At 54.2% G+C, this 26,653-nt stretch overlaps 9 protein-coding genes across 9 annotated transcripts in view; 6 read left to right on the forward strand and 3 right to left on the reverse strand.

Moving 5' to 3' along the window:
- Positions 1–177: 177 nt before the first annotated feature.
- Positions 178–7,677, forward strand: DICSQDRAFT_156739 (uncharacterized protein; the record flags this gene model as incomplete). Its single annotated transcript, XM_007368691.1, has 28 exons — positions 178–317; positions 370–478; positions 529–564; positions 698–792; positions 847–982; positions 1,034–1,050; positions 1,105–1,132; positions 1,184–1,239; positions 1,292–1,341; positions 1,394–1,409; positions 1,457–1,787; positions 1,845–2,073; positions 2,137–2,166; positions 2,227–2,410; positions 2,570–2,573; positions 2,605–2,799; positions 2,850–3,097; positions 3,157–3,188; positions 3,247–3,293; positions 3,469–3,612; positions 3,664–3,747; positions 3,801–4,357; positions 4,415–4,775; positions 4,828–5,495; positions 5,552–5,935; positions 5,991–6,247; positions 6,622–7,366; positions 7,422–7,677. The coding sequence occupies 28 exons, from the start codon at positions 178–180 to the stop codon at positions 7,675–7,677; spliced, it is 5,439 nt and encodes a 1,812-aa protein (XP_007368753.1).
- Positions 7,678–8,029: 352 nt separating this feature from the next.
- On the reverse strand, positions 8,030–10,378 carry DICSQDRAFT_90579 (BAR-domain-containing protein). Its single transcript, XM_007368692.1, has 7 exons — positions 10,273–10,378; positions 10,179–10,219; positions 9,705–10,078; positions 9,433–9,522; positions 9,085–9,385; positions 8,588–9,022; positions 8,030–8,503 (listed from the first exon to the last, which is right to left on the reverse strand). The coding sequence occupies exons 1-7, from the start codon at positions 10,299–10,301 to the stop codon at positions 8,481–8,483; spliced, it is 1,293 nt and encodes a 430-aa protein (XP_007368754.1). The 5' UTR covers positions 10,302–10,378; the 3' UTR covers positions 8,030–8,480.
- Positions 10,379–10,559: 181 nt separating this feature from the next.
- DICSQDRAFT_182507 (Shwachman-Bodian-diamond syndrome protein) lies at positions 10,560–11,707 on the forward strand. The gene is made up of 5 exons (XM_007368693.1): positions 10,560–10,615; positions 10,675–10,726; positions 10,779–10,952; positions 11,031–11,405; positions 11,472–11,707. Exons 1-5 carry the CDS (start codon positions 10,584–10,586, stop codon positions 11,583–11,585), a joined length of 747 nt encoding a protein of 248 aa, XP_007368755.1. The 5' UTR covers positions 10,560–10,583; the 3' UTR covers positions 11,586–11,707.
- Positions 11,708–12,703: 996 nt separating this feature from the next.
- On the forward strand, positions 12,704–13,401 carry DICSQDRAFT_172911 (uncharacterized protein; the record flags this gene model as incomplete). The annotated part of the gene is made up of 3 exons (XM_007368694.1): positions 12,704–12,805; positions 12,858–13,295; positions 13,357–13,401. 3 exons carry the CDS (start codon positions 12,704–12,706, stop codon positions 13,399–13,401), a joined length of 585 nt encoding a protein of 194 aa, XP_007368756.1.
- A 1,030-nt stretch (positions 13,402–14,431) lies between these two features.
- DICSQDRAFT_110089 (porphobilinogen deaminase) lies at positions 14,432–15,925 on the reverse strand. Its single transcript, XM_007368695.1, has 3 exons — positions 15,340–15,925; positions 15,259–15,269; positions 14,432–15,072 (listed from the first exon to the last, which is right to left on the reverse strand). The coding sequence occupies exons 1-3, from the start codon at positions 15,802–15,804 to the stop codon at positions 14,493–14,495; spliced, it is 1,056 nt and encodes a 351-aa protein (XP_007368757.1). The 5' UTR covers positions 15,805–15,925; the 3' UTR covers positions 14,432–14,492.
- A 227-nt stretch (positions 15,926–16,152) lies between these two features.
- On the reverse strand, positions 16,153–17,252 carry DICSQDRAFT_149059 (HIRA-interacting protein 5; the record flags this gene model as incomplete). The annotated part of the gene is made up of 4 exons (XM_007368696.1): positions 16,153–16,177; positions 16,248–16,342; positions 16,405–16,976; positions 17,024–17,252. 4 exons carry the CDS (start codon positions 17,250–17,252, stop codon positions 16,153–16,155), a joined length of 921 nt encoding a protein of 306 aa, XP_007368758.1.
- Positions 17,253–17,610: 358 nt separating this feature from the next.
- On the forward strand, positions 17,611–19,515 carry DICSQDRAFT_66828 (beta-1,4-mannosyltransferase; the record flags this gene model as incomplete). Its single annotated transcript, XM_007368697.1, has 8 exons — positions 17,611–17,674; positions 17,766–17,956; positions 18,024–18,172; positions 18,226–18,315; positions 18,368–18,936; positions 19,003–19,117; positions 19,176–19,251; positions 19,312–19,515. The coding sequence occupies 8 exons, from the start codon at positions 17,611–17,613 to the stop codon at positions 19,513–19,515; spliced, it is 1,458 nt and encodes a 485-aa protein (XP_007368759.1).
- A 969-nt stretch (positions 19,516–20,484) lies between these two features.
- DICSQDRAFT_149061 (uncharacterized protein) lies at positions 20,485–22,227 on the forward strand (the record flags this gene model as incomplete). Its single annotated transcript, XM_007368698.1, has 7 exons — positions 20,485–20,716; positions 20,768–21,240; positions 21,303–21,601; positions 21,657–21,768; positions 21,822–21,857; positions 21,981–22,081; positions 22,149–22,227. 7 exons carry the CDS (start codon positions 20,485–20,487, stop codon positions 22,225–22,227), a joined length of 1,332 nt encoding a protein of 443 aa, XP_007368760.1.
- A 3,340-nt stretch (positions 22,228–25,567) lies between these two features.
- Positions 25,568–26,653, forward strand: part of DICSQDRAFT_66851 (uncharacterized protein) — a gene marked incomplete at both ends in the record, with an annotated part of 9,673 nt that continues 8,587 nt past the window's right edge. The window contains one exon of the mRNA XM_007368699.1: positions 25,568–25,780. Within this exon, the coding sequence (XP_007368761.1) occupies positions 25,568–25,780 (213 nt within the window). The remainder of the gene's footprint in view (positions 25,781–26,653) is intronic.

Consider the following 26,653-nt stretch of genomic DNA (forward strand, 5'->3'; position numbering starts at 1 on the left):
TACCTCAACGCCTTCAGAGAGAAAGGCCACGCTGCAGCTTTCAAGGCTGCGTATTTCCCTCCTCCCAAGACCCACCAGGAAGACCGCCCCCCAATCGCTGCTGTGAGCGGGCAATCGTCCGCGGAAGCTGAAGTCACCACTAGCAACGCCCCAGCTGCGTATCCCCAGGTGCAGCCTATGAAGGCCGCGCTCCACTTCGACAGTGTGCAAGGCTTCGGGGAGTGGCGCATCCTCATCTCCACTCGTGCGGACAGGGATTTGCGCCAAGCGCGCCGGAAGAACACGAAGCTGTTCAAGATCATCGTCAAAAAGATCAAGTAGGTGGTCTTGAGTGTCGATGTATGCGTGTGCGTGCTGACCAGGCCGAAGGGAGCTGTCCAACGGCCACTTCTCGGATGACAACCAGAAGCGGTTGACTGGCTTGGACGTGGAGGTCCCTATATACGAAGCCAAGATGACCGGCGACACGCGGCTGGTCGTACGTGTGCTACATCAGGCGGGTCGCGATGTGTACTCACTGTCGAGCAGTACCAGGTGGATTGTGTGTCTGAGTTCGAGAGCGACGTAAGTCGACCTACTATGCAGCGACATGTTCGGTGCTGAAGTCAAGTATGTAACAGGTCGAAAAGCAAGGTTCGTCCATGATGGCATTGCGAGAAGTTGACAAATAGGGTCTAACGCCTTCCCAGTCTTGAAGATATTCGGCGTCTACACACACGCAAAGCTTGATCGTCGGTTCTGGGACTGCATGGGTCGCCAGCTGGAGCGCAAAGGAACGGAATACAAGAAACGGTATATATATACACCCCTGATCGAAACGAAGGGCTTACGATTGGTCGGTGACAGATGCATGTTCCGTAACCCTCCAATGAACCCTGGTGACAACGTCTACATGCCTGCGTCCTGGCCTCCGCCAGTGGACGTACCTACTTTCGAGCCTGTATCTGGTATCACTGATATGAGGAAGGAAGACTACGAGGAGGTGAGAGCGATATGGTGTTCTGGTGGCTCAGTGTGCTAATGTTCGCGTCAGCTTCACTCGCTGCTGGTGTATGTGAATATATGCAAGTGCTGCTGACTCCAATACTGACGGCTATGTATCAGCCTGGAGAAGTTTGTGACGTTCTCTCAGGTATGTTTCCCCTATGTTCTCTTTCTACCGCAATTCCAACGAGTTTCGCAGGCGCTTCTCAATAGCATCATCGCGGACAAAGATGTCGCGCACGTCTTTGAGATCTCGTACGCGCTTCCCAACTATTCGGAGATCTGAATTTGACCAGATCTGGTTCAGTTTGCAAGAGAAGAGGATCATTGAGCATCCTTCGTCATGTTATGTTCTCGGTATGGACATTTGTCTCCTATATGAAAGCCAGTGCTGACTCAGTACCTATAGGGAGAAGTGGCACTGGGTACGTAGTTCCCTAAAAACCGCACACTAGCATTAAACTTCGCGTAGGAAAACGACCACGATGCTATTCAAGATGCTCGGTATCCAGCGCGCCTGGGAGCTGCATCGCGAGATAATGCCAAAGCCCCGGCAGCTCTTTGTAACGCAGTCGCGCGTGCTGGCCGAGAAAGTCGAGGAGTACTTCACGAAGCTGCTCGAGTCCCTCGCGACGGCGGGGCGGTCTCCGTCAGAGCTGAAGAGCCTCGTAGAGCGCCAGAAGCACCAGCAGGAGCAGGGGCTCGTCGATCGTGACGAGGAGATCTACTGGCGCGGGGACCTGCCGAAGCGGTACGGTGCGCTGAAGGAGGAGCATTTTCCAATGTTCCTAACATATGATCACGTATGCTTCATTGCTTGTGGAAACTGCTCTTCGTCTTCTCATGCGGAAGTCCTACAGGTCTGTCGACTCCTTGAGAGCGAGTTCCGCCACATTGAGCGGGACATCGAGCGTAAGGCGGCTGTCTCTCGAGCGATACAAGATGCATTTCAGCTGCAGGAGCCCGACGGGAGAGACAACACGCTCTCGAACGACTATATGCAGCAACGTCGTAATCATTTTGTCTCTTTCGGAACGTTCTTGGAAGAGTACTGGTCTCACTTCCCACAGGCGCTGACGAAGGGTCTTGGTGCGTGAAATGACATGGTAGAGTCTCGTTTTCCGAGTGCTCAATCTGTGACGGTCCTCGTAGATCCAACCCTGGTGTTCGGCGAGTTCATGGGTAAGACACCTAAGCAGGGGTCTATCTATCCGAATAGAATGCTGATGCGGGTATTGACAGGGGTTATCAAGGGCTCAGAGCCAACCCTAGAATGCGCAGAAGGGTACCTCACCAAGGATATGTACTTTGGTCTCAGTCACCGCACGCAAGGCACTTTTGCTAACCAGCGTGAGACCGTGTACGCGCTGTTCGAGACGTACCTCAAGAAAAAGAAGGCGCGAGGGGACTATGACGCTGCAGACAGGTGAGGGTCACTTCTAAGTGTTGTTCGAAGCGTACTCAGTTGAGATAGAACCCATGCCCTGGTAAACTTTCTTCGTGTCAATGGCGTGCCGGGAGAAGAGATGGACTTCATGTATGAGCCCCTCCCCGTTCCAATGAATATACCTGACTGGTTTCGCAGTTACGTGGACGAAGCTCAGGACAACCTCCTGATAGATGCCCTTGGTATGTCTTGAATCCTCTCTCCACCATTTGATTGTAATAGTAATTGGTACCATTCTCGAAGTCTTGAGAACGCTTTGTAGCAACCCACATGGTATGTTCTGGGCCGGAGACACCGCCCAGACGATTTCTGTCGGAAGCGCCTTCCGCTTCAACGATTTGAAGGCATTCCTATACCGAGTCGAAGAGGTAAGTGCTAGGTTGATTACCTTATGGCTGCTTATTGATTGTCAACATAGGCGAACGCTGGCGGGAACACTGAGAGACGCACGCAGCCGGAATCTTTCCATCTAGCCGTCAATTACAGGTCTCATGCTGGCATCGTCGACTGCGCCCACTCTGTCATCGAACTGATCACGCAGTTTTGGCCTCACGCTATTGACGCTCTGGCGCCGGAACAAGGCATGATACATGGGTTGAAACCCGTGTTCTTTAGTGGATGGGACCAGGACACAGCTCGATACGAGCAGTTCCTGTTCGGAGAAGCGTGAGTGTGGAATCGAGACGGACGGTTGAGGATGCCACTGACCTTTTTTTACTACATAGTGGAAGTCACATTGAGTTCGGCGCCGAACAATGTTAGTAAACTGCGCACAGTGCGAATGATAGGGTGGTTTTGACGAGCCTCCATACTAGGCATCCTTGTTCGTGATGAAGCTGCCCGTGACAGGTTGCGTGCACTAGTTGGGGATATTGGATTAATCATGTAGGTCTAAGCACATGGGCTGAAGTCCATAACGGATGCTAATACTGGGCACCCTCTGCTCAGGACTCTGTATGAGAGCAAGGGCTTGGAGTTCAACGACGTACGTGGAATTTCAAGTCTGAGGAGACTGTGCTAACTTGTCCTACTGACAGGTCTTGCTGTATAACTTCTTTGAGGACTCTACGACCGATCTCTCTCAGTGGCGAGTCGTCTTGAATGCCCTTCCTGAGGCTCAGCGCGCCAATCATCCGGCACCACGTTTCGACGATGCGCGCCACGGCGGTGTTTGTCGTGAGGTCTGTTTGTGGAGCATCAGCACAGTTTTCGACGCTAAACTACCATAACAGCTCAAATTCTTATATGTCGCGATCACTAGGGCGCGTAAGAATCTCTGGATCGCAGATGGTTCCACGAAAGGAGAGCCGATGAGAGTGAGTCGTTGTGACATCTTTAAACCTAGTGATGACTGATTTGGCTGCATCAGCTCGTCTGGACGCAGAAAGACCAGATCCAGAACTGCACTCCCGGAACAGATGTTCCACGCCTTGCCATGTCGTCTACTGCCGAGGACTGGGCTAAGACCGCGCTATCTCTCTTCAACAACCGGCGCTACATGCAGGCTATGCACTGTTATGAGCGCGCTGGCCTTTCACGGGAGAGAGCAGTGGCAAATGCGTACTACCTTCGAGAACTTGCACGCACGAGGCCCATCAGTCGCGGGGACACCAGTTCCAGGGTTTCCGCATTCCTTGCAGCCGCTCATGCGTTTGTTGCTTCAGCGCAGAAAGCGGTTACTGAGAAGAGCGCTTACTACCGGATCGCCGCACAGTGTTACGTCGACGCTGGTTCAGACTACGAGGCGGCTTGGGCATATGCCCAGGCTACGGAATACACTCTTGCCGCTCAATACTACCGGAAGGCTGGGAAGTTTGAGGAAGCAGTGGAGATCATCAAGACTCACAAGGACAGGATGCAGCCCGAAGTTGTCGAAAGCATAGTCGACGTCTCGAGATTATACTTTCTCCGAGAAAAGCAGGTTAAGTACGAGGATGTCATCACTCGATTTCTCTCAATTTCCCATGGCTGAAATTATTCCAGGAAAGCTATGGAATTGTTCGAAAGTGAAAACGACGCCCTCGAGTACATGGACGACTTCGGCCTCGATCTCGCGCGGGCGCAATTCCTCGAAGATACCGGACGCTTGTCAGAGGCAGCCGACGTCCATCTCAGCGAAGGCAACATGCTCGAGGCTATTCGGGTCCTCTCAATGGATGGCAGCAACGAAACCTCTTTGAAGCGCGCACTAGATTGTCTATTGGAGGGACTTTGGCGTAATCTTTCCTGCGGTGTGCCCGTGAACGAGGATACACTTAGGTCCAACGCCGTGCTTCGCAAGTTGCTGCTATATGCCAAAACTATGGAAGGCGTGTCTGGAGGCGATGAACTGCTACGCGATCAGGTGTGCTAATTGTGTTAATCACTTCCATGTTTCATTGACAACCTTTCCCCAGGTTTTCATGTTCACAGCTATCACAAAGCATGACGTACAACAACTGCTCATCCTTGCGAAGAAGCTCAGTGTTTCGGAGGCTACTAGTCCTGCTGCCTTCATATGTCTGGATCGCGTCTTTTCCGTCCCACTCAACCTCCAGACTGCAACCTCGTCTCAGGTCGTGCACGCGCTCCAAACTTTCCATCAGTATGCGTGTATGCTCCAAAAGCTCTGTTCTGTCAAGAATCCCTGTGACGACCCAACTGTTCGGAAAGTCTTCGCGCTCCAAGCTATCACAGAAGACTCTTTCCTTGTTCCAAAGGGCGCTATCCTTGCCGCGGGATGCGACGATCGTCTCACTCCTTCAGCACAAGAGACAGAGCAAGGCGTTCGTGTCAATCGCTGGGAGCTCGAGAAGCTCATCATACACGTTCTGAAACTTCGCCTACGGAAGAGGGTGAAGGAAGAGGACGAGATGTGCTATGGCCTGCAACTTCTACAACCTTGCCTGCCTCACGCCGTCTTCCACCAATGCAACCGTACCAACTGTGCTCGCATTCACATCGAATCCAAGCGCTATGACGCTGCTGCTTATCATACTCGGATTCGGATACACATCCTACAAATACTCATATATCAAACGCTCCATGCTGTTGAGGACTTCCATGAGCACGCCCGGCACCGACGGTAAAAAATCCTCTCGGCTATGTTGTCGAAGCACAGCTAACAGCCTTGTCCGTCAGTCACTGGCTTCGGCGACTTTACGACGCTCTTTATCCTCCATATTACAAGCTGGGCTCCATACACCTCCTCTCTTCTGCGCTTATCCCGGAGTTCACAGTGGGAGGCCATGTCATCAAATCCTGGGTGAACGAACATCTGTATTCGCTGAGTGCCTACCAGTCGAACGCGTTCATAACCAACTTCATACAAGGGCTTCGTCTGGCGTTCGTCTTCGATGCCAACAACGCGTCGGAATATGTGTATCGTACACCAGCCGTCATGACACATCGACCGTCTGCGTTAATGCGGAGCGGCGAAACCAACGTGTATATCGTGCACTACGTTTTGGATTCAATGCAGAACAGCGACATCAGCGCACTCAACAAAGGTGTACTGTTCATGAAGTACGTCATCTCTTCATCAGCAGAATACTGGTGACTCAAAGCCGTTGCTGTGCAGCCACATCCTGGAAAATAGGGTTCCTATCGACATCGGGGTACTTTGCGACTTCATGGATCACCTATGCGGCTCGCTTCTCGCTGCTTCGCGGCTACGGGCGACCGGAAATTTGCACGGCTTAATGCTTCCCAAGAGCTGGTTACTCCGTCTCGTAGCCATCGCTGAAGTATTGCGTGTGAAGGACACGCAATTGGTGAAAATATACAAGTCAAAAATAAGCGAGCTGTTAGAACCCCTCTACACTGGACAGGGCGCAGGTAGGAGAGATACAAGACACGGTCAAGCCGATCAGACTGATGGATGCGTTTAACAGCACACCTTTCCTTCGAGGGTCGAGAACTGCATACGGTAAGCTATCAGCTCAGGACTATGTTCTTGGCTAGGATGTAAGTTCGGCATGCTCTGTTCATTAATCAGGATCACTAATGATAGGAACAGCTGTAGGAACCTGTGCCTTTGTGAGTAACATTGTCGTCTTATGTACAGGTGCTGACTCGAACATGCTCTAGGGGGTTACAACAGCCCCTTGTACACTCGCAACGCTATCTGGAGAGCTATCGCCGGGATCAACAAACCAGGAAGAAATTTCAATACCATAGTCGAGGGGTATGCCTTTTCATGTCGACACTAGTAATCACAGCTGACCAATTTAGGTACGTGACTGCGAGGAGCTGGGATCGGCTCGCTCGTGTGGTCCGGCATTCTGTCGAGGGCTCGGGCCTAGATGAGATGGTACAGCTCCGCTATGGTCCCCGATCAGAAGAGCAGGGGTCCACATACGACGTTCGACACATCGTGTACAATCGCCTCGAGGATATCCCTCGGCTGCTCAGGACAGAGGGGTCCATTGCGGGCTCTGCAGACCACGTTGGAACGGAGGCCATTCCGATCGCCCCTCCGGCCGCACCTCAGGAAAACGCTGAGCTCGAGAATAATGAGGACCCCGCTACTGCAGAGGATGACGAAGAAGATACCGCGGAGCAAGCGGTGGACGCTGAGCACGTTGCACAAGCCATCGACTCGGACTACACCGCCGCTGCACCGACAGCGCCCACAGCCGAGGAGATCATTGCTGCCACGACGATTGCAGAGGCCTATCGGCAACATATCCTGCGGAAAGAGAAACGCGTGAAGAGGAAGTCCTCTGAGGAAGTCCGACGGCGAATCTTCGAATCCTTCCTTGCGGAGGCGGAGAGGATGGAGTGGCCGCATCGTTATTACCGTATGCTCTTCCTTGGCCCGATCCCACACCTCTACATCGTCGTCGAGAGCATGAAGAATCACCTACACGAGGCAAGGAGCTCGGAGAGGAAGCGATTCAACATCGTACGGCACCTAGAACTCGAGAAAGTGCAGTCGGCTCTTACCCAGCTGAAGTGAGTATCCGCGAGGTTCTTGCCCTTGCTACCGTGCTCTGACCGAGTTCATCAGCCAATCGTTCAAGGTTGCGATGGCGTTGTTCCAGGCGCTCGCTCCCGCTTCCGAAGTTCACAAGAGGCGCGATTTGGACAAGCTCAAGGCACATGTGTCGGAGGTGGAGGCGCTGATGCGTAGCCTGCCCGCGGCGATCACTGGTAAGTGGGAGAGCGACATGCAGATCGCGCTGCGTGGCATCGTACAGGTCGCCAAACCCCCCGTGAAGCAGTCGAAGCCGGACCTGAACGTCGAGGACTTGGTTGAATACTAGCGTCAGTGGTATCTTCTTTTACTTGTACAGTAGCACTTTTGCGCGATATCGCTTCCAGTTTCCTGCGTGTGATTAGCGATGTATGATTGGTCTATCTACCTTTGGCAGAGACGAAGGGGAAGATCGACTCACAGTGCACGAACGATGCACAGCGGAAGCGGCACCAGTGTCATAATGGAAGTCTCTAGAAGGTCTGGCACTCACCGACGATGATGCAACACTGCCCGCCGTCGGTTAAAACGGCCATATACAGATGTAGTTCTTGTATTCCAGAGAAAGATAGCAATCCCATCGCGCTCTAGCGGTCGTCTGTACCGCCAACCAGAATATTCAAGTAAATCGGGGGCGCGGTGGCGTAGCGGTACCACCGAGCAACTCGATAAAAACCCAGTGTCCAGAAGTGCAGAAAGCACTGGGGTCGAGACCGCCCCCGGGAATTAGCCTTCCCGCTTACCGCTAGGGGGTATGGCCGGTTGGTTCGCGCCGGAGGAGTCCCACACTATTTCCAGAGCACGGCTGCACCCGAGGCTCTGGGAATGTGCGTAAACGCATTTCCTCCTCGGGTTGGTGCTCAAATCTGCGGGGTTTAAACCCCCTGCAACATGGCTGATTCGGGGGAATTTCACCTGATTTGGTCATTAGCGTTGCCTAGTACGTCTACCAGACATGCCTCTTGTAAGGACCACCGTAGACAAGGCAACAAAAAGCGCCCAACCTGAAAATATTCAAGTAAATCGCGAGATCATACACCCCCAAGTCGAGACGTCTTCCATCATCGTGCAGTCCTCCCCGCTCCAACATCATCAAACGTCCTGCACATAATTGCCTACAGTCGCACGCGTCAGCACTCCATGTCCCCTCATCCCACCCCGCCACAGCCTACACCACAACCAAACCTCAAAACACACACCTGGGAAAACCCCCTGCCGCCCATTCAGCCGCCCCGTCCACCAATCCTCCGTGCTCTCCGTACGCTCGACAACCTCGATCCGGTCCCCCGCCTTGAAGTCCAGGTCGCCTTCCGCCTGCGCCTCGAAGTCGTACAGCGCCACGACGTACTGCACCGCCGGCTTCGGCTTCGGCTTGAGCGGAGGCGGCGGCGGAGGGGCCTTCTTCGCTAGAGCAGCCGCCGCCGCGCCGACGTTCGAGCCGGCTGCAGGGGGGGAATAGGGCGGGGGAGGCGCGGCTGGGGCGCCGAGAGAAGAGGGAGGCGGGGGAGGCGCCTTCTTGAACGTCGACGACGACGGGGAGCGGCTCACCGTCGAGCTTGCGGAGGATTGGGTGCGCCCGAGCGAGGGCGGGCCGCCGCTGCCGGACGCTGCGCGCTGCGACTGCACTAGCCGCGCTGGATAAGTTTGTGCGAGGAGAATGAGCATCGGTAATCCAGAGAGTATAACCATCACGTACAAGTGGAGATGATGCGCTGGGTGATGTTGAGGGCCGTGAGACGCTCGAGCGCGTCCCCCCGACGTTCCTCGAAGTCGGTCGCGATCTGCGCAGCGGGGACGGAGACTTCAAGCTTGCCCTCCGCGAACGAGTTGAGCTTCTCGAGCAGCAGGTAGAAGATGTTGAGCTGCATGTAGTAGAACGAGTGGAACAGTGGGTCGATGAACTGCGTTGCCTGGACGAGGAACCGGGGGAGCTCGTTCTTCATCGCCGTGTTGATGAACTCATACTCGTTGGACGCCACTTCGAAGTCTTGCTCGAGCTGCACGCGAGTGAGCACACACCAACGGAGGAGCACGGGAAGCGCACCTTGAACAAGTTCTTCTCGTCGTTGAGCGTCTTCTCTTTCTTGTCTCGGAGTTTCGTCAGGGAGTTGTTGAAGCGATCGTAATCGACAAGCTATGCCATGAGTTAGCACGTGCCGGAAGTCGACAAGCAGGCGAGAGCAAGCCAGGGAACACGCCAGTGTTATAGCAGCATCGAAGATGACCGGCAAGAAGATGGGGATGGTACCACTCATCCGCGCACCTCAAGGAAAGGCGAGCGATAAGGGAGTGAAGAATCTGCGGCACAGCACGCACCTTATGTTCCCGCTTCGTGATGCTCTTCCGGATCGCCTTCAGGATCCCCTGAAACTCTTTGATAGGACCGACGATCCTGCTCTCGATCAGCTCCAGCTCCGGAACGACAGACGACTTCATATCCTCCAATGTCGCCGCGTAGCCGTCCACGTTCGCGATCGTATGTTCCGCTTCAGGATGCTTGGATTCCAGCCCATACTCACTGCCGAGCGGGTGGAAGATGGTCGCGAAGTGCTGGCCAAAGTCGACCGCGTTCGTGAAAAGGTTCGTGACGGACTCTGTGTAGGCTTTGCTGTCCTTGAGGAGCTTTTCTGTCGCCTTCTCGATGGACTCGAAGCGGCGCGCGTAGTCCTCGAACTCGGGGTCGGAGGACTCTGCCGGTCAGAAGGATGCGGTGCGCAGGTTGCGCGTGAGATGAAAGATCGGCCATCGGAACGAAGCGGAATTGCGACGATTGAAATGAGAGGAACGCACTCTTTGACATGCCGACCTTGGAGGACAGCATGTGCGGTGTCCTTCAAGAGGTTCGATGGGTCTCACGCGCACTCTCCAAGGACGAGGAACGTACCGCGCAAACGCCTTTGAGATTCCCTTCATCGCGATCTATATTCCGGTTTCCGGGGTATCTTGCAAGTTTCGTTGCAAGGGTGAGGTGTACGCAAGCAGACGTGAGGCAACAGGGGTAGAAGGAGAGGGAATGCGCTGAACCCGGAATCTGCGAAACCGCAGCCGCATGCCCAGCTGCCGGATATGGCAACCCATTGTGTCATGGGTGTGAGTCGAGGGCCCCGGCTCCGAGTCTCTAAAGTCTGTTTGAACAACTCCTTCGAGCTCCCTGTCTCGCATCCTGTCGCAGTCCTTCATCTATCGTATCCAACAATGGTTATCCAACAACCCTCGAATCAAATCAAGTGTGATGTATCTCCTACGCTCGTTATACAAACGGCTGACGGTTGATCTTTCATGTCAGGCTCACAAACGTCTCCATCGTTCGGCTGAAGAAGGGAGGCAAACGCTTCGAGGTACCGCGAGCCCGTCGTGCATCTATCACGGCTACGCTGACCTGGTGCCCAGATCGCATGCTACAAGAACAAAGTCCAGGAATGGCGGAGCGGTGTGGAGACCAACATCGATGACGTCCTCCAGATCGCCAACGTCTTCGTAAACGTCTCAAAAGGCGAGCTCGCCAAGAGTAACGAGCTCCAGAAAGCGTTCAAGACCACCGATACCAATACTATCGTCAAGGAGGTGCGTCCCCCTCTACATTCGCACTCTAGATGTGGCCCAGGTCTGAATGGCTGACGCGTTCTGCCCGCGCTATGATAGATCCTGGAGAAAGGTGAAGTCCAAGTCGGCGAGAAAGAGCGCGAGCACGACCTCTCCTCCGTTCGGCGCGAGATCGCCACGCTCGTCGCCGAGAAGTGCGTCGACCCCTCTACCCAGCGACCCTACCCCGTCGGGGTGATCGACAAAGCGATGACGGAGGCGGGGTTCAGCGTGAAGCAGGGCAAGAATGCGAAGGCGCAGGTGTCGGAGTGCATCAAGCTCCTTCAGACGCACTCGCAGCTGCCAATCCAGCGCGCGCGGATGAGGGTGAAAGTGAGCGTGCCGAAGGGAGATGTAGAGAGGTTGCGGACGAAGGTGTTGGAGTGTGCGGAGAGCGTAGAGAAGGACGAGCAGGGAGGAGACGAGTGGGAGACGGTGAGTATTAGCTTGCCCCATTTTGGGCTTGCGTGCTCTGTAATTGACGAGTCACATCGTACGTAGGTTCTGCTCATCGACCCAGGTCAATTCCGCATCATCAATGAGCTCCTGCAAAAGGAGTGCAAAGGCCGCGGACGCTTGGAAACGCTCACATTTGCTGCCACAGCGGGGAGTTGAGTTCCCCGTCTGCGGGAAGGTTTGGTAGAAGTCAGGCTCCATGTGTATCGCTATTGTTGTATTGATCTCCCGCACCTTAACTATCTACATCATTCTGCTCTTCCTTAGGTATCGGATCATCCGTATGCGATCTCGCACAGATATGCGTCCCGTCCTGTTCAAGCTATTTCTTACACTCCGCAACCTAAATGATACTGGTACGTCACATTCCACGCGTAAGGCTATCACAAGAGGGCATACAGATCAAGAACACATGCGACTTGATGGAATGTGAAGAAAGGGGTGTTGCGGGCCGCACGTGAGGCTTATACAAGCCCTAGGGAATGTGAGATCCCATGTGTCGCCCATGGTCTACACAGGTAAGCTTCCCATGAGCGCTGTGTAGGCTGTTGGGCACACCAGCCTTCGCTGATCACGATGACAGACCTATCACTCTGAAACTCGTCTTTGGAGCGAGAGCCCTCTTGGCGCAGTCGAGCTGGTCACGGTCAGCTCGCGCCGTAAATCCTCCCGAGCGAACGAGGATCGGAGGACGTGGGTCAGACTCGCTCTGAACGGGCAAATCCATGATCATGATCTTCAATTCCGACCTGGAGACGCATACAGGAAAACATGAATGAGAGAAATTGGATAGTCCTCATCGGTGAGATAAGTTTTAATAGCGCAGCCGCACAGACAGGCTGAGGAATTGGTAGGAAGGCTGAAGTCTGCAACTTATGGCACTGGGGAATGAGACTGCGTGGCAGTCAAAACCTAGCCCAGCTTTCAGCCGAGCCATTGCGGCGGATATGGTTAACCAACCAAAGTCAATACTTCCCGGCATAGAATCAGCATTGCGCTCTGTGAAGCCTGTACCATAAGGCAGACGCATACGTATGTAGTGAGTACATACCTTTCGAATCAGATATTCACAATCAATGTCCACCGCGGTTGTCACGTGGTTGTGAGAGTGCGTTGACAGACGCGACTTATAGGCGCCACGTTTCCCCCATTTATCCTTCCTTCCTCAGTACTGAACAAGCCACAGGGTAGTTAGACTTTGCCTTTTCTTGTCTTGTCTATCCATAATTCACGAGATCATTCAGGTTTACGCGATGTCTTGCGCTGATTCCCTTCCCATGTCGACCGTTGAATCTGAACCCTCATCTTCACCTCCGCCGGAGCCTGCAGCGCCGGAACGAGTCCCAAGTAAACAACCACCGATCCCGTTTATTCGCGGCGTGAGTATGTACCACGCCTCGTCTTTGCAGCTTTTGAACCCGTTGTTGTTAGGAGGATCGCGTTCGCAAGATGCTCCCCCAAAGGAAGCTACCACACTGCCTAGACCATCGATTCGTCGACGTGCGTACGCCGAACAACCTGCCGCTTTATTGGCTCGGCGTGCCCATGAATATAAATTCAGTAGCGCGCTATGCCAACGAGCACGGGTTCGCCATCCCGCGCTTCAATAGTCCCCCCGGGTCCGATCCAGGTGTCATGTCTATGGTGAAGACGTGGGGCAACATCATCGAGCACTTTTATCGCGAACATGGCACTTATATAAAGCTCAAGGAGGTGTGGGACGCAAGAACCCTCATCATCGCTTTCTTCTCGAACCGGGAGGTCGAGGACATTACATTTGGCAGGACGCGCCCGATCCGGCAGCTGCTGGAGGATTTGGGGTACGGTGAAAATGAGCCACTCATGTGGTATCTCGACAGGGACGAAGATGTACGTCTGCCCACTATATGCGCGGCTTCATCATTAGAGCTGATTCTCTCTTTAGTACTAGTCGTTCGTGCATGAATCTTCTCCCGATCTACTCCACTGTCTGTAATGTTCTCCATCGCTGCATCCCGCTTTGCCAATCGTACGTTTTGTACTGCTCTAATGACGAACCTGACCTCCGTTGGCATTCTCAACCTACCCGTGGGCACTGCGTTTCATGAGCATGAGATCAATGCAGTGCCAATCCAGAGCTACATAGACCGCTCAGGAGTATGCAGCAAATGCACACTGGGATGTGATTGAACGAATCGACACACATCTAACGTCCTCGGACTGTGCTACACATCGACCTTCTACTGCCTATCGCACCTTTCATCCATTGTCATGTGTAGAGTGGGGTATCCCCTCGCTTCATCCCCGCCTGACCCGCGCCCGAGTTTCCTGTACGCTCATACTAGATGGGGTCTGCGGACCAGCGGGGCGCATCTTCTTGACGTTGTTGTCATACAGCGCGAACGCCTTACACCTGGGGCATTGGACTATAGGACGACGTGTGATCCGAACCACGTTGAGATAACCATGCCTCGCCGCGTCCCCACGTTTATCCCACGCCAGCCGCGCACTGCACATTGAGTTGAGATCAGCATATAACATGGCTTTATCAAACCTCCCAAAGGGGATTACGATGGGATGCCCAACTGGGTGATTATCCTCCAGTGGCTCTGATTACGATGGGGTTGCGATGGGACACGATGTGCCACAGGTTGATGCCCCCGGTGTTATTGAACCTGCCCGCAAGCTTCCTGCCTTCGCGCGCGAACGCCTCGTTTGACCACGCCGACCCCAGTTTCCATAACTGGCGGGGGAAGCTTGCGCAGATGGTTTTAATGTTAACTTGAAGAAAAGTGACACAGGCCTCCAATGATACGGGTGCTCGAGTAAGCTCCTGCATGATTTCTGAAGTATATCATCGACGGTCGAAAACAATGGCGATGCTTGTGTTGTGTTCAAACACCGTGCTCACTAAGTCGTAAGTCGATCCTTTGTTTCAACGGAGAGGCACAAAGATGCAAGACGCATCAGCTTTGATCCCCCGCAGTGGTACTCGATCCTGTACGTTCCAGGGTACACAGCACCATCAACGTTTGTTGATACACATTACCCGCTCTTTTCACAGCACGATAAGTTAGTTCATCTTCTCTACGCATCAACCTTCTGGTCAGTCGTCTTCGCAAGCTCAATCTTCTTCTCCCTATCCTCATTAATCTCGTCCAGAATCTCCTTCGCACCCGTGTCGATGAGCACCTTCGCAAGCCGAGCCCCAACCGCCTCCGCCTCCTCGACGCTCCTCACCTCTGCTTCAATCGAGTGCTGGACGTGCCGATCGCCCTGAAGGCTCGTCACGCTCCCCGTGATCGACAACCTTGCCTGGTGCTCGCCCTCCTCTGCCCCCTCTGCTGGGGTCTCGTCAACCAGGCTCGTGTGCACGCCGACAGGCACACTGCACCCGCCCTCCAGCACGCGAAGCAGCGCACGCTCCGCGCGGCACCTCCACTCTGTCGGCCAGTGTGTGATGGAGCGGCAGAGGGCGCGCGCGTGTTCGTCATCGGCGCGGATCTCGATCGCGAGTGCGCCCTGGGAGACGGCGTGCAGGAGCGTCGGGGGTCCGAGGTCGGACGTGATGCGGTCGCCCCAGCCTAGACGGACCATGCCGGCCTTGGCGAGTATGATGGCTGCGTAGGGGGAGTCGGGCGCGTCGAGCTTTGCCATGCGCGTGTTCCTGTATAGAATGTGGTGTGAGACGAGAAGGAACGAAGGGCACCAAAGTGTGCGCGAGTATGGGACCGAGCTTGGGATCCGCGCGACGTTCGGGCTGAACGTAGAGTTTGCGTGCATACGCGACGGCGCATATTCGGGCAAGTGCGCCCAGGGACACACTACGGGTGACACAGGTGAAAGGACTCACAAATTGCCTCGCTAACAGGGCGCGCGACAGGAAAATACGTGAGGATGTGTTACAAAATGAAATTTAGATCGCGCAACTTACGACGTCCTTGAACACTAGCTTGGGATACTTCCTCTTCAATTGCGCGACCCGCCGCACACTGCTCGTCCCAACCACGCTGCCATCCGGCAAATCCTCCAAAGTCTTCCACGTTTCCCCTTTCTTCACGATCAACGAGTCCACTGGATCCTCCCGTTCCAATACCCCCGCAATCTCACAGCCCTCCGGCAAGACCGTGGGCACGTCCTTGAAGGAGTGCACGAGCATGTCCACCGCGTTCTCCTTGAGCGCGACCTCGAGCTCCTTCGTCCACAGCGCCTTGCCCCCGATCAGGTACAGGGCCTGCGACTGATTCTGGTCGCCCCCAGTGGACATGAAGGAGGTTTCAAAGGGCTGCGCGGGGAACTTCGCCGACAGCGCGTCGCGAACGATGTTGGTCTGAATCTGCGCGAGCTGAGAGGCGCGCGAGGCGAGGGTGATCATTCGTGGGCTTTCTGTCGTAGCCATCGTGCTACAACCGGAATTTGGAAAGATCAAGGAGGATCAGGGCGGATGTGAATGGGACAGCAAGGGTCCGAGACACAGGTTTTTGTACAAGTGCGCGAGCGCGCGATGTCGATGAGAGCGGGAGTCAAGGCGGACACTATGATGATCGACAAGCGCCTATATATGCATATTCCTCACGTCGGCATCGGCGAGCCAGACCCGGCTACACTCATACTCGGGAATTTTACTGGGAACTCAGTGGCGGAGAAAGGTCCACGTATGGTTTTTCACACATGTGGATGTGCGTGAGAGGTCTCAGACTTGTACTCTCCCTAGGGGAGTGCGAATAGATTAAAAGCACAGGTATTACTAAACGGACATGTACTGAGCCATACTGTACGTCAAGGGACAACACAGCATGCATCAGCGCGGAACGGCGGTAAAAAAAAGCCGAATTTGCGAACCTCGAGTCCTGTTTCTCGTGGCCGTGCTCCTTCGCTAGGCGCTGCTCCAGCTTCTCGAACTCGTTGAGCGCAATAGCCTCTTCCTGATCGAGGATCTGAGGGTCGTGTGAGGCTAGGAACCTTCCATGCTTGAGGGAAGACAGAGTAGGGAACGCACCTGTTCTACTCCCTTGACCTCAGGAATGTAGTGCATGAGCATGCGCTCGATCCCGCTTTTCAGCGTCACCGTGCTTGAGGAGCACCCTCGACAACTGCCCTTCAGCTTAACCTGCACTACCCCGTCGTCCGTGAAGCCCCGATACTCGATATCACCACCGTCCTCCATGATAGCCGGGCGCACGCGAGTCTCCAAAAGCTCCTTGATCATCGCAACCGTCTCCGAGTCCGTGTCCAGAATGCGCGTATCCTGGGGACCTGCCGCCTCACGGTCCTCGTCCGACCGGAAAAGTGCCTGCCCCGACGAAAAGTGCTCCATGAGCATCGCGTACACTTCGGGTTTGATGACGGACCAGGACGTATCCGGGTCCTTGGAGACGGTGACAAAGTCGGGGCCGTAGAAGACTGCAGTAACGCCCTCGATGCCCATGAGGCGGATGGCCAGAGGAGACTTGAGGGCGGAGCGAATGTCGGTAAACTCTGCTGTGCCCTCTCCCATGACTTCGACGCCAGGGATGAACTTGAGCGAGTCGTCGTTAGGTGTTGTTTCTGTCTGGATGAACATACTCCGAGCTGCTGCAATGAGTAGTTGAGATATACAAGCAAATGTGGGGACATACCCTGCCCTATCCTCTGCACATGAGACTTTAGCTGTTGCGTCCTAGTCGGAGATGCGGTAGCAAACGTCGAGCCATGATGGAGGACGGCGGATCTCCGAGAAGATGAGGATAATTGTCTTGAAGTTGAGGAAGAGAGACTCCTGGCAGCTGCATTACGCGACCGCGTTGAGACTGGCTCCCTAGCAGCGCGAGTCAAAGCGCGCAGAGACGAAGAAGATGGCGAAGACATCATGGTGGTCGGTGACTAGGTTACTTTCGGCCGTCCTCCGCGCGTTTGGCCGTTAGTCATTTGCGCTCATTGGTTGGCGTGACATCACCTGCCGGATATGGTATCCCTCGCGTGCATGCCACGAATGACGCGGTGACGATCGGCTCGACCGCGCTCGTCGTGTCCCACGACGACGACGATGTCTCGTGCAGAGATCACGTCTACGCCCTCACCGCCCTCGGTCGAATTTGCATTCTATCTGTTTCTCTTCACTCTCGCTCTGTATCTGGTATGGAAACTTTCCTCGAGTCCGCGACCACGGCCCAAAGTCCGTACCGTGGCCATACTTGTTCTAGGAGACATTGGCAGAAGTCCGCGCATGATGTACCACGCAGAGAGCTTCGCGAGTAATAAGTTTCTGACGTATCTTGTGGGCTACGGAGGTCAGTTGCATGCTCATGCCCGTGCGGACTGCTTCACGAGAGTGTATGGTATAGATGAGACTCAACTAGCTTGCTAACACTGCGCTCGAAGGCTCGCAACCTATTCCCTCTCTCCTTGCTGCACCCAATGTCTCCATCATTCACCTCACGGATCCTCCACAATCCCTCCGCAAGCTCCCTTTCCTCATTGGAGGACCTCTGAAAGTTCTCCGTCAGATCCTGGAAATAGTCTACACGCTTGCCGTCCATGTCCCCGATCCTCCAGAATTTATACTCGTACAGGTACGTTCGAACTCAACAAACACAATCGGCCCCGTTGGGTGCGCATGTAATGACCCCACAGAATTAGAACCCCCCCAGTATTCCTACGCTGGCCATCGTATGGCTCGTCTCGAAAATGCGTGGATGCAAGGTCATTATTGACTGGCATAACCTTGGTTTTAGCATCCTCGCGCTGAGACTAGGCAACGAACACCCCTTTGTCACAATTGCAAAGTGGTGAGTATATGCGTCTTGATTCCCTGGATGACTATCTTCATCCTAGATCCCAGGTTTGAATCCTACTTTGGACGGTCGGCATACGCCCACCTCTTCGTAACTACAGCCATGCACGATTATCTCGTCAGGGAGTGGGATCTTCAGTGCGGCACTCCATTGACTTTGTCCGTTCCTACGCGCTGAACATTCCCACAGAGGACTGAAAGTAGTTCTGCATGATCGCCCCCCCTCCCGCTTCCACCGTGCCGACCCGTCCGAAACTCACGAGCTCTTCCAACGTCTCTCACCCGTCCTGACTGACCCCTTGTCAGGCTTAACGTCCTTCCTACCAAACACCAGCCCCCCATATTCCACCCCGTTCACACACATCCCGCCAACGTCGCTCTCTAGTTCCGGAGCAGCCTGCCTCGAGCTAGGCCCATACGTCGACGACATCGCCATGCCCTCTCTGCGCCCGGATAGGCCGGCACTCATCGTGTCGAGTACGTCGTGGACACCTGACGAAGACTTTGGGATGCTCTTGGCGGCACTGAAGGAGTATGACAGGCGTGCGAGGACAAGTGAGGAGAAGGGAGAAGGGGTGGGCCTGCCGAAAGTCCTCGCTATCGTGACGGGCAAAGGGCCCCTCAAAGAGAAGTACATGCAGGAGGTGCAGCGGCTTCAGGCAGGCCATGGAGGCGGAGAGGATGGTGAAACGGGGCCGTGGAGGTTCGTGAGGTGTGTGAGTTTGTGGCTCGAGGCGGATGACTATCCGCTGCTTCTTGGTAGGTCTTCGCTTGTGTTCATGGTGATGTATGGTAGTTGGCCGAGACTCAGCTAAATCCATGTAGGATCCGCCGACATCGGCATATCGCTGCACTCGAGTTCGTCTGCGCTCGACTTGCCGATGAAGGTAGTAGACATGTTCGGCTGCGGGCTCCCTGTATGCGCGCTCGGCTTCGACTGGTGAGCGCTGAGGTCAACGCCCATATGCGGTCTTTGTACTGATGTGCGTTTATCCCAGCCTGGATGAGCTCGTAAAGGACGGCGTCAACGGGCTCGTCTTTCACAACGCAGAGCAGCTTGCGGCCCAAATCGAGGTACTGCTCTCTTTCCCTCCTAACCCACGGACTCGTTCGTTCTCATTGGCGTCCGTCCAGAGCCTACTCCGTGGATTCCCCTCAGCGCCAGCGCTCGCGGCCCTCCGTGCATCGTTCGATCGCGGAACGTCGGCGGCGGCGTCGAGAGGGAGAGGGCGAGAGGTCAGGGCGGAGGAATGGCAGTGGGGGACGTGGGCCGAGAATTGGGATCATGTGATGCGGCCGGTGTTGCTGACGGACGTCGCGTCCGAGGCGCAATTGTAGAGGTCAGCTGAAAAGTCATCCTTGCGGTGATGCGGTATGAATGTAGGTGGTTTGCAGGACGTCGCTGAGATTTTTTGCAAAGCTGTAGAACGGATTCATCTACACCTCTTGAATCACTGCTTTGGGTGTGGAGCGCCGGAGAACGCGCTGCGTCTTTATCGTCTGTAGCGATTCGTTCGTGTTGGAGTTGGGTGTACACGATCAAGCTTCCTCGAGGAGACGTCTTCGAGTTTTGGTGAGTAATGCCTTTCGAAATGTCAGTCCCTCCTGTGCATTCGAAGACTTTGACGTGTCTCTGCAGGCAATGCTAGGCGCATTGCGTTCTGTTCCGGGAGCTCTGTGTGACTATTTCGTTACTCAACAGCCCTTGGTGATTATGTGCGCATAGCGGGCCTTACGAAGGAACAGACAATATCAGCTGCCATCCTGGGCATTGCCACCGTGGGAGTATGATTGATTCTCCGACGTGCCCTCAAAGACGAGTCGAGCTCGTTCCGCCTTTCCTTCCAAGAACCCCTCGACTTCTCCTTGCCATTCGTAGACAAATACTTCTATCACAACTTCCAATCAACACCTCATTCCTTATCCTTTCGCTGATTGTCTTTCTTTGTTTAGGTCTTTCCCCCGTGTGGTGGTTAGCGTTGTCACACGCCACTCGCCCTCTATTCGCAGCGAGGACGGTTTCAGATAGTCCAACACGCATATCTGTAGCATTATTCTACTGCTATCACCTCAGTCGAGCCGCTCCTGAGCTAGCTCCTTTGTTCCGAACACTGTGTGTTCGCGTACCGGATCCATCGCGTATCCGATATTCCGAGAGCATTCTCGTGCCACCGACGCCCTCCTGCGTCGAGAACACGTTCGTTGTTACGAACGATACGTTCCTAGAGAACGATTCCGAAGGTTTACAAACCAGGCGCTGCACGATATTCCCTGCGAAAGCCACTGGAATTGTGTCGCAGATTGCCCATGTCAACGGAAGTCCCTGTGCATACGAAATCCTCCACCCCAGGAGGTCGCGGTAGTCGAGTCATCGACGTCGTTCCAGCACTTTTTGATGCAACGCTATTTGCTGACGAGATGGCCACACAGGTTGCGCTACGCACGCTTGGTCGCCATATTGTCGACCCAACCACTGTAGTCGAAGACGCCGTAGTTGAGCTTGAGGCTCCTGCGCATGTCCTAGAGCTGGTCTTGTCCAGTGAGCTTCGTTTTGTTCCTTCTGTATTCCTCTTCACTAACATGTCTCTAGCGGTAGATGACATGGCATATACAGTCCTCGTCAAGACGATACTTGCCTGGTTCAAGCAAGGATTGGCAGACTTGTTAGCCTCCCCGGCTCCTAGACTGCTAAGTCGTTTTTCTCTCTTCTTCCTTTTTCTCTCGCGCACTGCATCGGAGGGGGCGTCCGACTCGTCCAACGGCGCGTGCTGGCGGAACAACCAGGCTGCTACGGCGGTTCTGCGTGAGCTTCTGAAGCTGCGCTTCGTGAGAGAGGCGCACATACATCGTGAGCAGACCAGTGTCGCTCAATTGGACTTACCGTTCTCGATCAAGGCAGCTGATTCTTCGCAGAGCAAGAGAAAGCAGGCTAGGCGCGAGAACCGTGGGCCGGATGTGGATGCGAAGATCCTCGCCACTTATGGTGCTCGAGTGCCCGAGGCGCCGTCCGAGGCGTTGTCGCTGATGGGGACCATCTGTGACGCTCAATGTTGCGCACTGAAGGCAAGTCTCGCATGTATTCTTGGACACTTCGTTCCACGCTCATCCGTCCGTGTCATTTTCAGGAATACCTGGAGAAGTTCCGACTCCCTACCGTTCAGGCGGCAGTCAAGGATATCTTCTTGCAACCATTCACTAGCGTGTCACATGTCTCTCAAGAGCAAGATGACAGCAGTTCTGGTGAAGATCAGGATGTCGCCAGACCCCCTGCGTACCCCTTCGTACAGCCCATGAAAGCTGCCCAGCTCTTCGACGATGCAGATGGTTTCGGTGAATGGCGCGTCTTCCTCACCCCACGTGCTATCAGAGACCTACGTCACGCGAAGGATGGTAAGCTATTCAGCATCGTAGTCAAGAAAATGAAGTAAGTCGCCTTCAGTCTCCGGTCTCGCAGTATGTGGCAAACTAAGTATCTGCAGAGAACTGTCCAATGGCCACTTCTCCGACGACAACCACAAGCGGTTGACTCACGGTTATGAAGTAGAGAGCCCTGTTTACGAGGCCAAGATGACGGGCAACACGCGTCTAGTAGTAGGTCACCACACAGTAGCAAGTTCCATACTTCGTGCTGAATGTCGACACAGTACCAAATCGACTGCGTCCAGGAGCCTGGTGACGAGGTGCGCCTCGTGTCTCACCATGACCCATCCGATCACTCAACAATCATTTCATTAGGTCGAAAGACAAGGTTGGTCTACAACTAATGGCAAGTTTGCCTTACTGATCCGGCCACAGCCCTGAAGATCCATGGGGTATATACGCACAACAAAATTGACCCACACCGCTTTTGGGACGCTATGCGCGGCCAGCTCGTGCAGCAGAAGGGTGCGGAGTACCAGAGACGGTACGGCTGAGTGCCTTATTCATCTTAATAGACTTGGCGGATACTAACTAGTAGTATATTATACTAGATGCGCGTTCCGCAATCCGCCTGTGAATCCTGGAGACAATGTCTTCTTACCCGCAACTTGGCGCCGACACGGGATATGATACTATTTCTGCCATCTACGTATGTACGTCTTGCGCTGATCTCCCCATGTAACAGCTTACAGACGCCCTACATCACATAGGAGGACGGCGTAGATCTGGAATAAACGCCGCCTGGTGCTCCATACCTCCTAACCAATTCACGCTGTCTACCGAGTTCTGGTATCCTCGCTCCCTCCCCAGTAGTTTACGCCCTATATTTTCTTTAGGCCCCACGTTCCTTCCTTAACTCAGTTTTGTATCCTAACGTATTGTCGCTCTCTTATTCCTATCCCTCCGCTAACGATGCTTCACATGTCCAACCACTTCTGGCGAGCTATACTACACGGGCCTGGCTGTCGCCGTTGCTGCTTTGCGTTGACTGACGATTGATACTATCCCGAGTCATGCTAAATACCATTGCCTGGAAATGCTCCTCGCAATCCCTACTGTGCATCGCACTGCGTCGCTCACATCGGCCCCAGTTTATGAAGTCTTGTATGGCGAATGGATGATGACAAAAGGCAAAAAGCCTCAAGAACGACTAGAAGAGCGGCTGGCAGAATGACCAGTCTCTCAATCGGCGACCTGTTCCTCGGCTCCTCGGTGAACAGGCGATTGCCAGCCCAGATCCTACAAGCACGATCGTGTTAGCCCACATGCCTCTTCACATCGCCGGCGAGTAAGCCTCTGCCCAGGCAACTCAACACGCCGCACCGATGTGAGCCCCGAGGTTAGTCTGCCAGCTACCCTGACAAGAGGCTATAAAAGTTCGTGCAGAATGCTAGCCTCTGCTTCTCCCAAACCATCACCATCCCTCTCACATGCACGCCTACATCCCTTCTCCAAGCTCGGTCCTCTGGCTGGCTTCCTCTATATCATCATCCCACTTCGGCACTTCGTCCAAGGACGATGACAACTCACAACCTTCCCATGTTATCCCCTCTTCACCTCCATAGCCTTCGCGGATCGCGCTTCATGTGAAAGCGTCACGGGCCTTGCGAGGGCACTCGAGGGTGAGTACTACAAGATAGAGACTCACCAGGGTTGAAGGAGGTTGTTGGGTTCCGCCGCTGAGAAGATATTGCAGGTCTGCGAACGATTACGTCAGTATAAGAACGTTGCACAGGAAGACAAGATGCGTACTTCAAGGCAGGGTGTCACCTGCGTTCAAGATGGAATACAGAATCCGCCGCTGAGAAGGGGACGTCTTCTAGATGGCACGGTGGGCTAGTGTGCATCTCGCTGAGACGCCGCAACTTGAAGGTGAGTACTACAAGATAGAGTCTCACCAGCGTTCAAGATGGTTTTCGGGTGCCGCCGCTGAGAACAGAAACTACGCAGGGCCCCTTACCATCGCTCGACACAGATGGTGCTTCAAACGCAATGTGAGTACTGCAATGTGGAGTCTCACCAGGGTTCAAAATGGTTCCAAGCACCGCCGCTGAGAACAGCTACTAGGGGTGCTCAATTCTTGTCGGTCGCTCAGTTGCTCGCGCGCGTATTGGGCGCCTGCCTAGCTGCATTCAAGGTCAGCTCAAGCGCCTGCAGCACAGCGAGCAGAGACACGCAGGCAGCAGGTGCAACACGACCGCATGATGCCCCCGAGCTGGGACTAGAGAGCGACGCGAGGATCTGACAATTCAGAAGCTATAAAGTTGCTTGTCTCGAGATATGGAGTCGCCTCACAAGGTTTGAGTCCAGTTGCCATCGAGCCCAGAGCGGCACCCTCACCTGAACCATATATATGTCGTGCTGATTCTGTTTCCGACTTGGGCGCATTGTGTATAATAAGTCCAGGTCAACGAGTTTATAAGCTCTCCCGACGTCACCATTCACTTGCTGGGCTGATTTCCCGGGCCTAACAAACCTAGCATGAGACGATCTTTTCGATCTCTTTGTGCCCGCTGCCTGCGTGTCTCTGCCGCTCGCTGTACTGCAGACGCTTGAGCTGACCTTGAATGCAGCTAGGCAGGCGCCCAATACGCGCGCGAGCAACTGAGCGACCGACAAGAATTGAGCACCCCTACTACCAAGGAACCTCGTCGGACCGTCCAACCTCACGTGTTGATCCGCAAACCCTCGGAAGGCAGGACGCATCGAGGCGATGAACAGCCCTCATATCGTCGCGGGTCTTGATGTATCACACAATTAGCGAATGACTGGCTGGACTGCCAGCTGCCGAATGCCATAGATGTGTTGTTTGGTGGTAGTATGAGTTGCATGCTGCCAGTGTACGCACGTTCCGTGCGGTACACCCCACGACCGCGTAGTGTCTATAACTTGTCGTGGATTCAGATTCAGGATACATATGAGCCGTCAGCCCCCTCAGTCCGGAGTATAAGCCTGGATACAGAAAGACGCATTAGAATAGCAACGATGTAGGGGGGCCCCGAGTCTGCTGAATTTCGAAAGCGGTCAATGTCTGTGAGTATGTCAAGATCACGAATGCTTGACGTGATTGGAGCCGATTGTGCGCTGCAGTAGGAGACAGGGTCCATTTTATAGATTACGAGTGAGTAGGATACACGATAGAGATGAAAGAGGAAGCGTGACACAGAGGAACGGCTCAAGATTGAGGGTACCGCGAGTGATTATCATTAGGGTAAAGTTTGAAAGTCGAAATAATGAACCCGGGGTTTATTAACAGGTTATTAACATGTTAATTAACGGTTCAAAAGCCCAGGGGTCTATCAGCCCGGTTATATATTGTTCAAGAGTCCAGATGGAGGCAATACATAGGTGTTTGAGCTGGAACCACACACTGCCAAAAATCTCCGTGAAGCACTAGTCTAAGACTTTGCTGATAAGCAAAATATACTAACATCATATGCAACTAGATATGGACGTTAACCTTGATCTGAGGTCCAGCGCCGAGAAGACAAGCAAGAAGAAGCTGATGACGAGCAATTCTTCAGGAATGCCTTGCACATGCTTTTTTGCAATCCGGATAATGGAGACAAGGATTCCGATGATGATAGTGTAGCAGATGGCAAGCCTAGCAAGATACTGGAGGGAGAAGGGACGCATTGGCATGGTGATCATCGATGGGATACGACTGTTAATAAACCACGGCGGTGTTAGAAAATGTTCTTAACAGTTAATAACACAAGAGTTAATAACAGTTATTAATCCTGGTTAGAAACGGCCTGCTTCGAGCGCCTGTTCATAACTCTCTGTTCAAAACCGAATCCTTTTCTAACCATACCCTAATTATCATGTTCTCAGCCAGGATTTCGAGCGCCTTCTGGTGCCCGCCTACTTATCTGCATCGCGTGCTCACGCACCCAGTACAAATCGTCACTCCGACCCTGCCTCCATACCCCCTGATCCTACCTAAACCTCGAACGTTTGAATAAGCACGATGTCGACGTCAAACAGCCCACGAACTATCACCCTCGCCTCGCGCGCCTCTCAGCTCGCGCAGATTCAGACCAACATCGTTCGCGACGCGCTGTCGGCGAAGTTCCCCGCGCAGCCCTTTGAAACCTCCTTCATGTCCACTGGGGGCGACCAGAATCAGTTGCAGGCCCTGTACCTGATCGGGGGCAAGGCGCTGTGGACGAAGGAGCTCGAGGTCGCGCTCAAGGAGAACGCGGTGGACATGCTCGTGCATGCAAGTCCAGACCAACATGGTCCGCGTTGTGCTCTCCGCCAAGTTCCCCTCCCAGTCCTTCGCCACGTCCTTCATGTCTACAGGGGGCGACCAGAACCATTCCCAAGCTCTGAGGCACCTACAACGAGGGTAGTGTCTCTATGGGCAAATAGCCCTTGAGGGGCTCAGCTCTCCCTTTCACCCGGGCCGAGGTAAAAGCCGGCACCGTGACGCCCAAAACACAGCCACATCAAATAAATGAGCCACAACCACGGATCAAACGCGCAACCAGTAAGGGAATGCTTCACGCTGTAGCAATCAAGCCATGAGAGCTTAAAACTTTTGAAATCTCATCACACTATCTCTCTTTCTTGGGCTGCGCGAAGAGGATCCGCCATTCGGGCTCCCTCCCCTCCCTCGCTGCGCTCGGGGGGTCCCCCAAGCCGGGAGCCCTCAGGCGGGCACACTAAAGCCTCGTTCGCGCTATTAATACAGACCGGCTACCCTTTGGGGGGCCCAAACCTGTCACGGACGTTGGACAGACGCCCCTTTTTGCCGCCCATTCCCTTCCCTTTGACGCCCACCTTCCATTTCCGGACCGTTTCCTTTCCTAGCTCATCCCAGTTTGGACACTGTAGATACGTTCCCACAGCCGCATGCTACGTTCCCGTGATCGCCATGCCCTTGCCTTTTCTTTCTCGCCCTTTGTTCCCCCTTTGTCATCTTCACTGCCTCGCTCTCGCGCCTTGTCCTTGGTTGCTAAGCAGCCCCTCTAGTATATAAGGACCCCCCTAGGCGCTCCCTAGTCCCCCATCTCGACCTCTTGGTCATTGGGACTAGGTGAGTGACCATAGC

This window comes from Dichomitus squalens (assembly GCF_000275845.1).
Source record: "Dichomitus squalens LYAD-421 SS1 unplaced genomic scaffold DICSQscaffold_38, whole genome shotgun sequence".
Taxonomy (NCBI): Eukaryota; Fungi; Basidiomycota; class Agaricomycetes; order Polyporales; family Polyporaceae; genus Dichomitus; species Dichomitus squalens.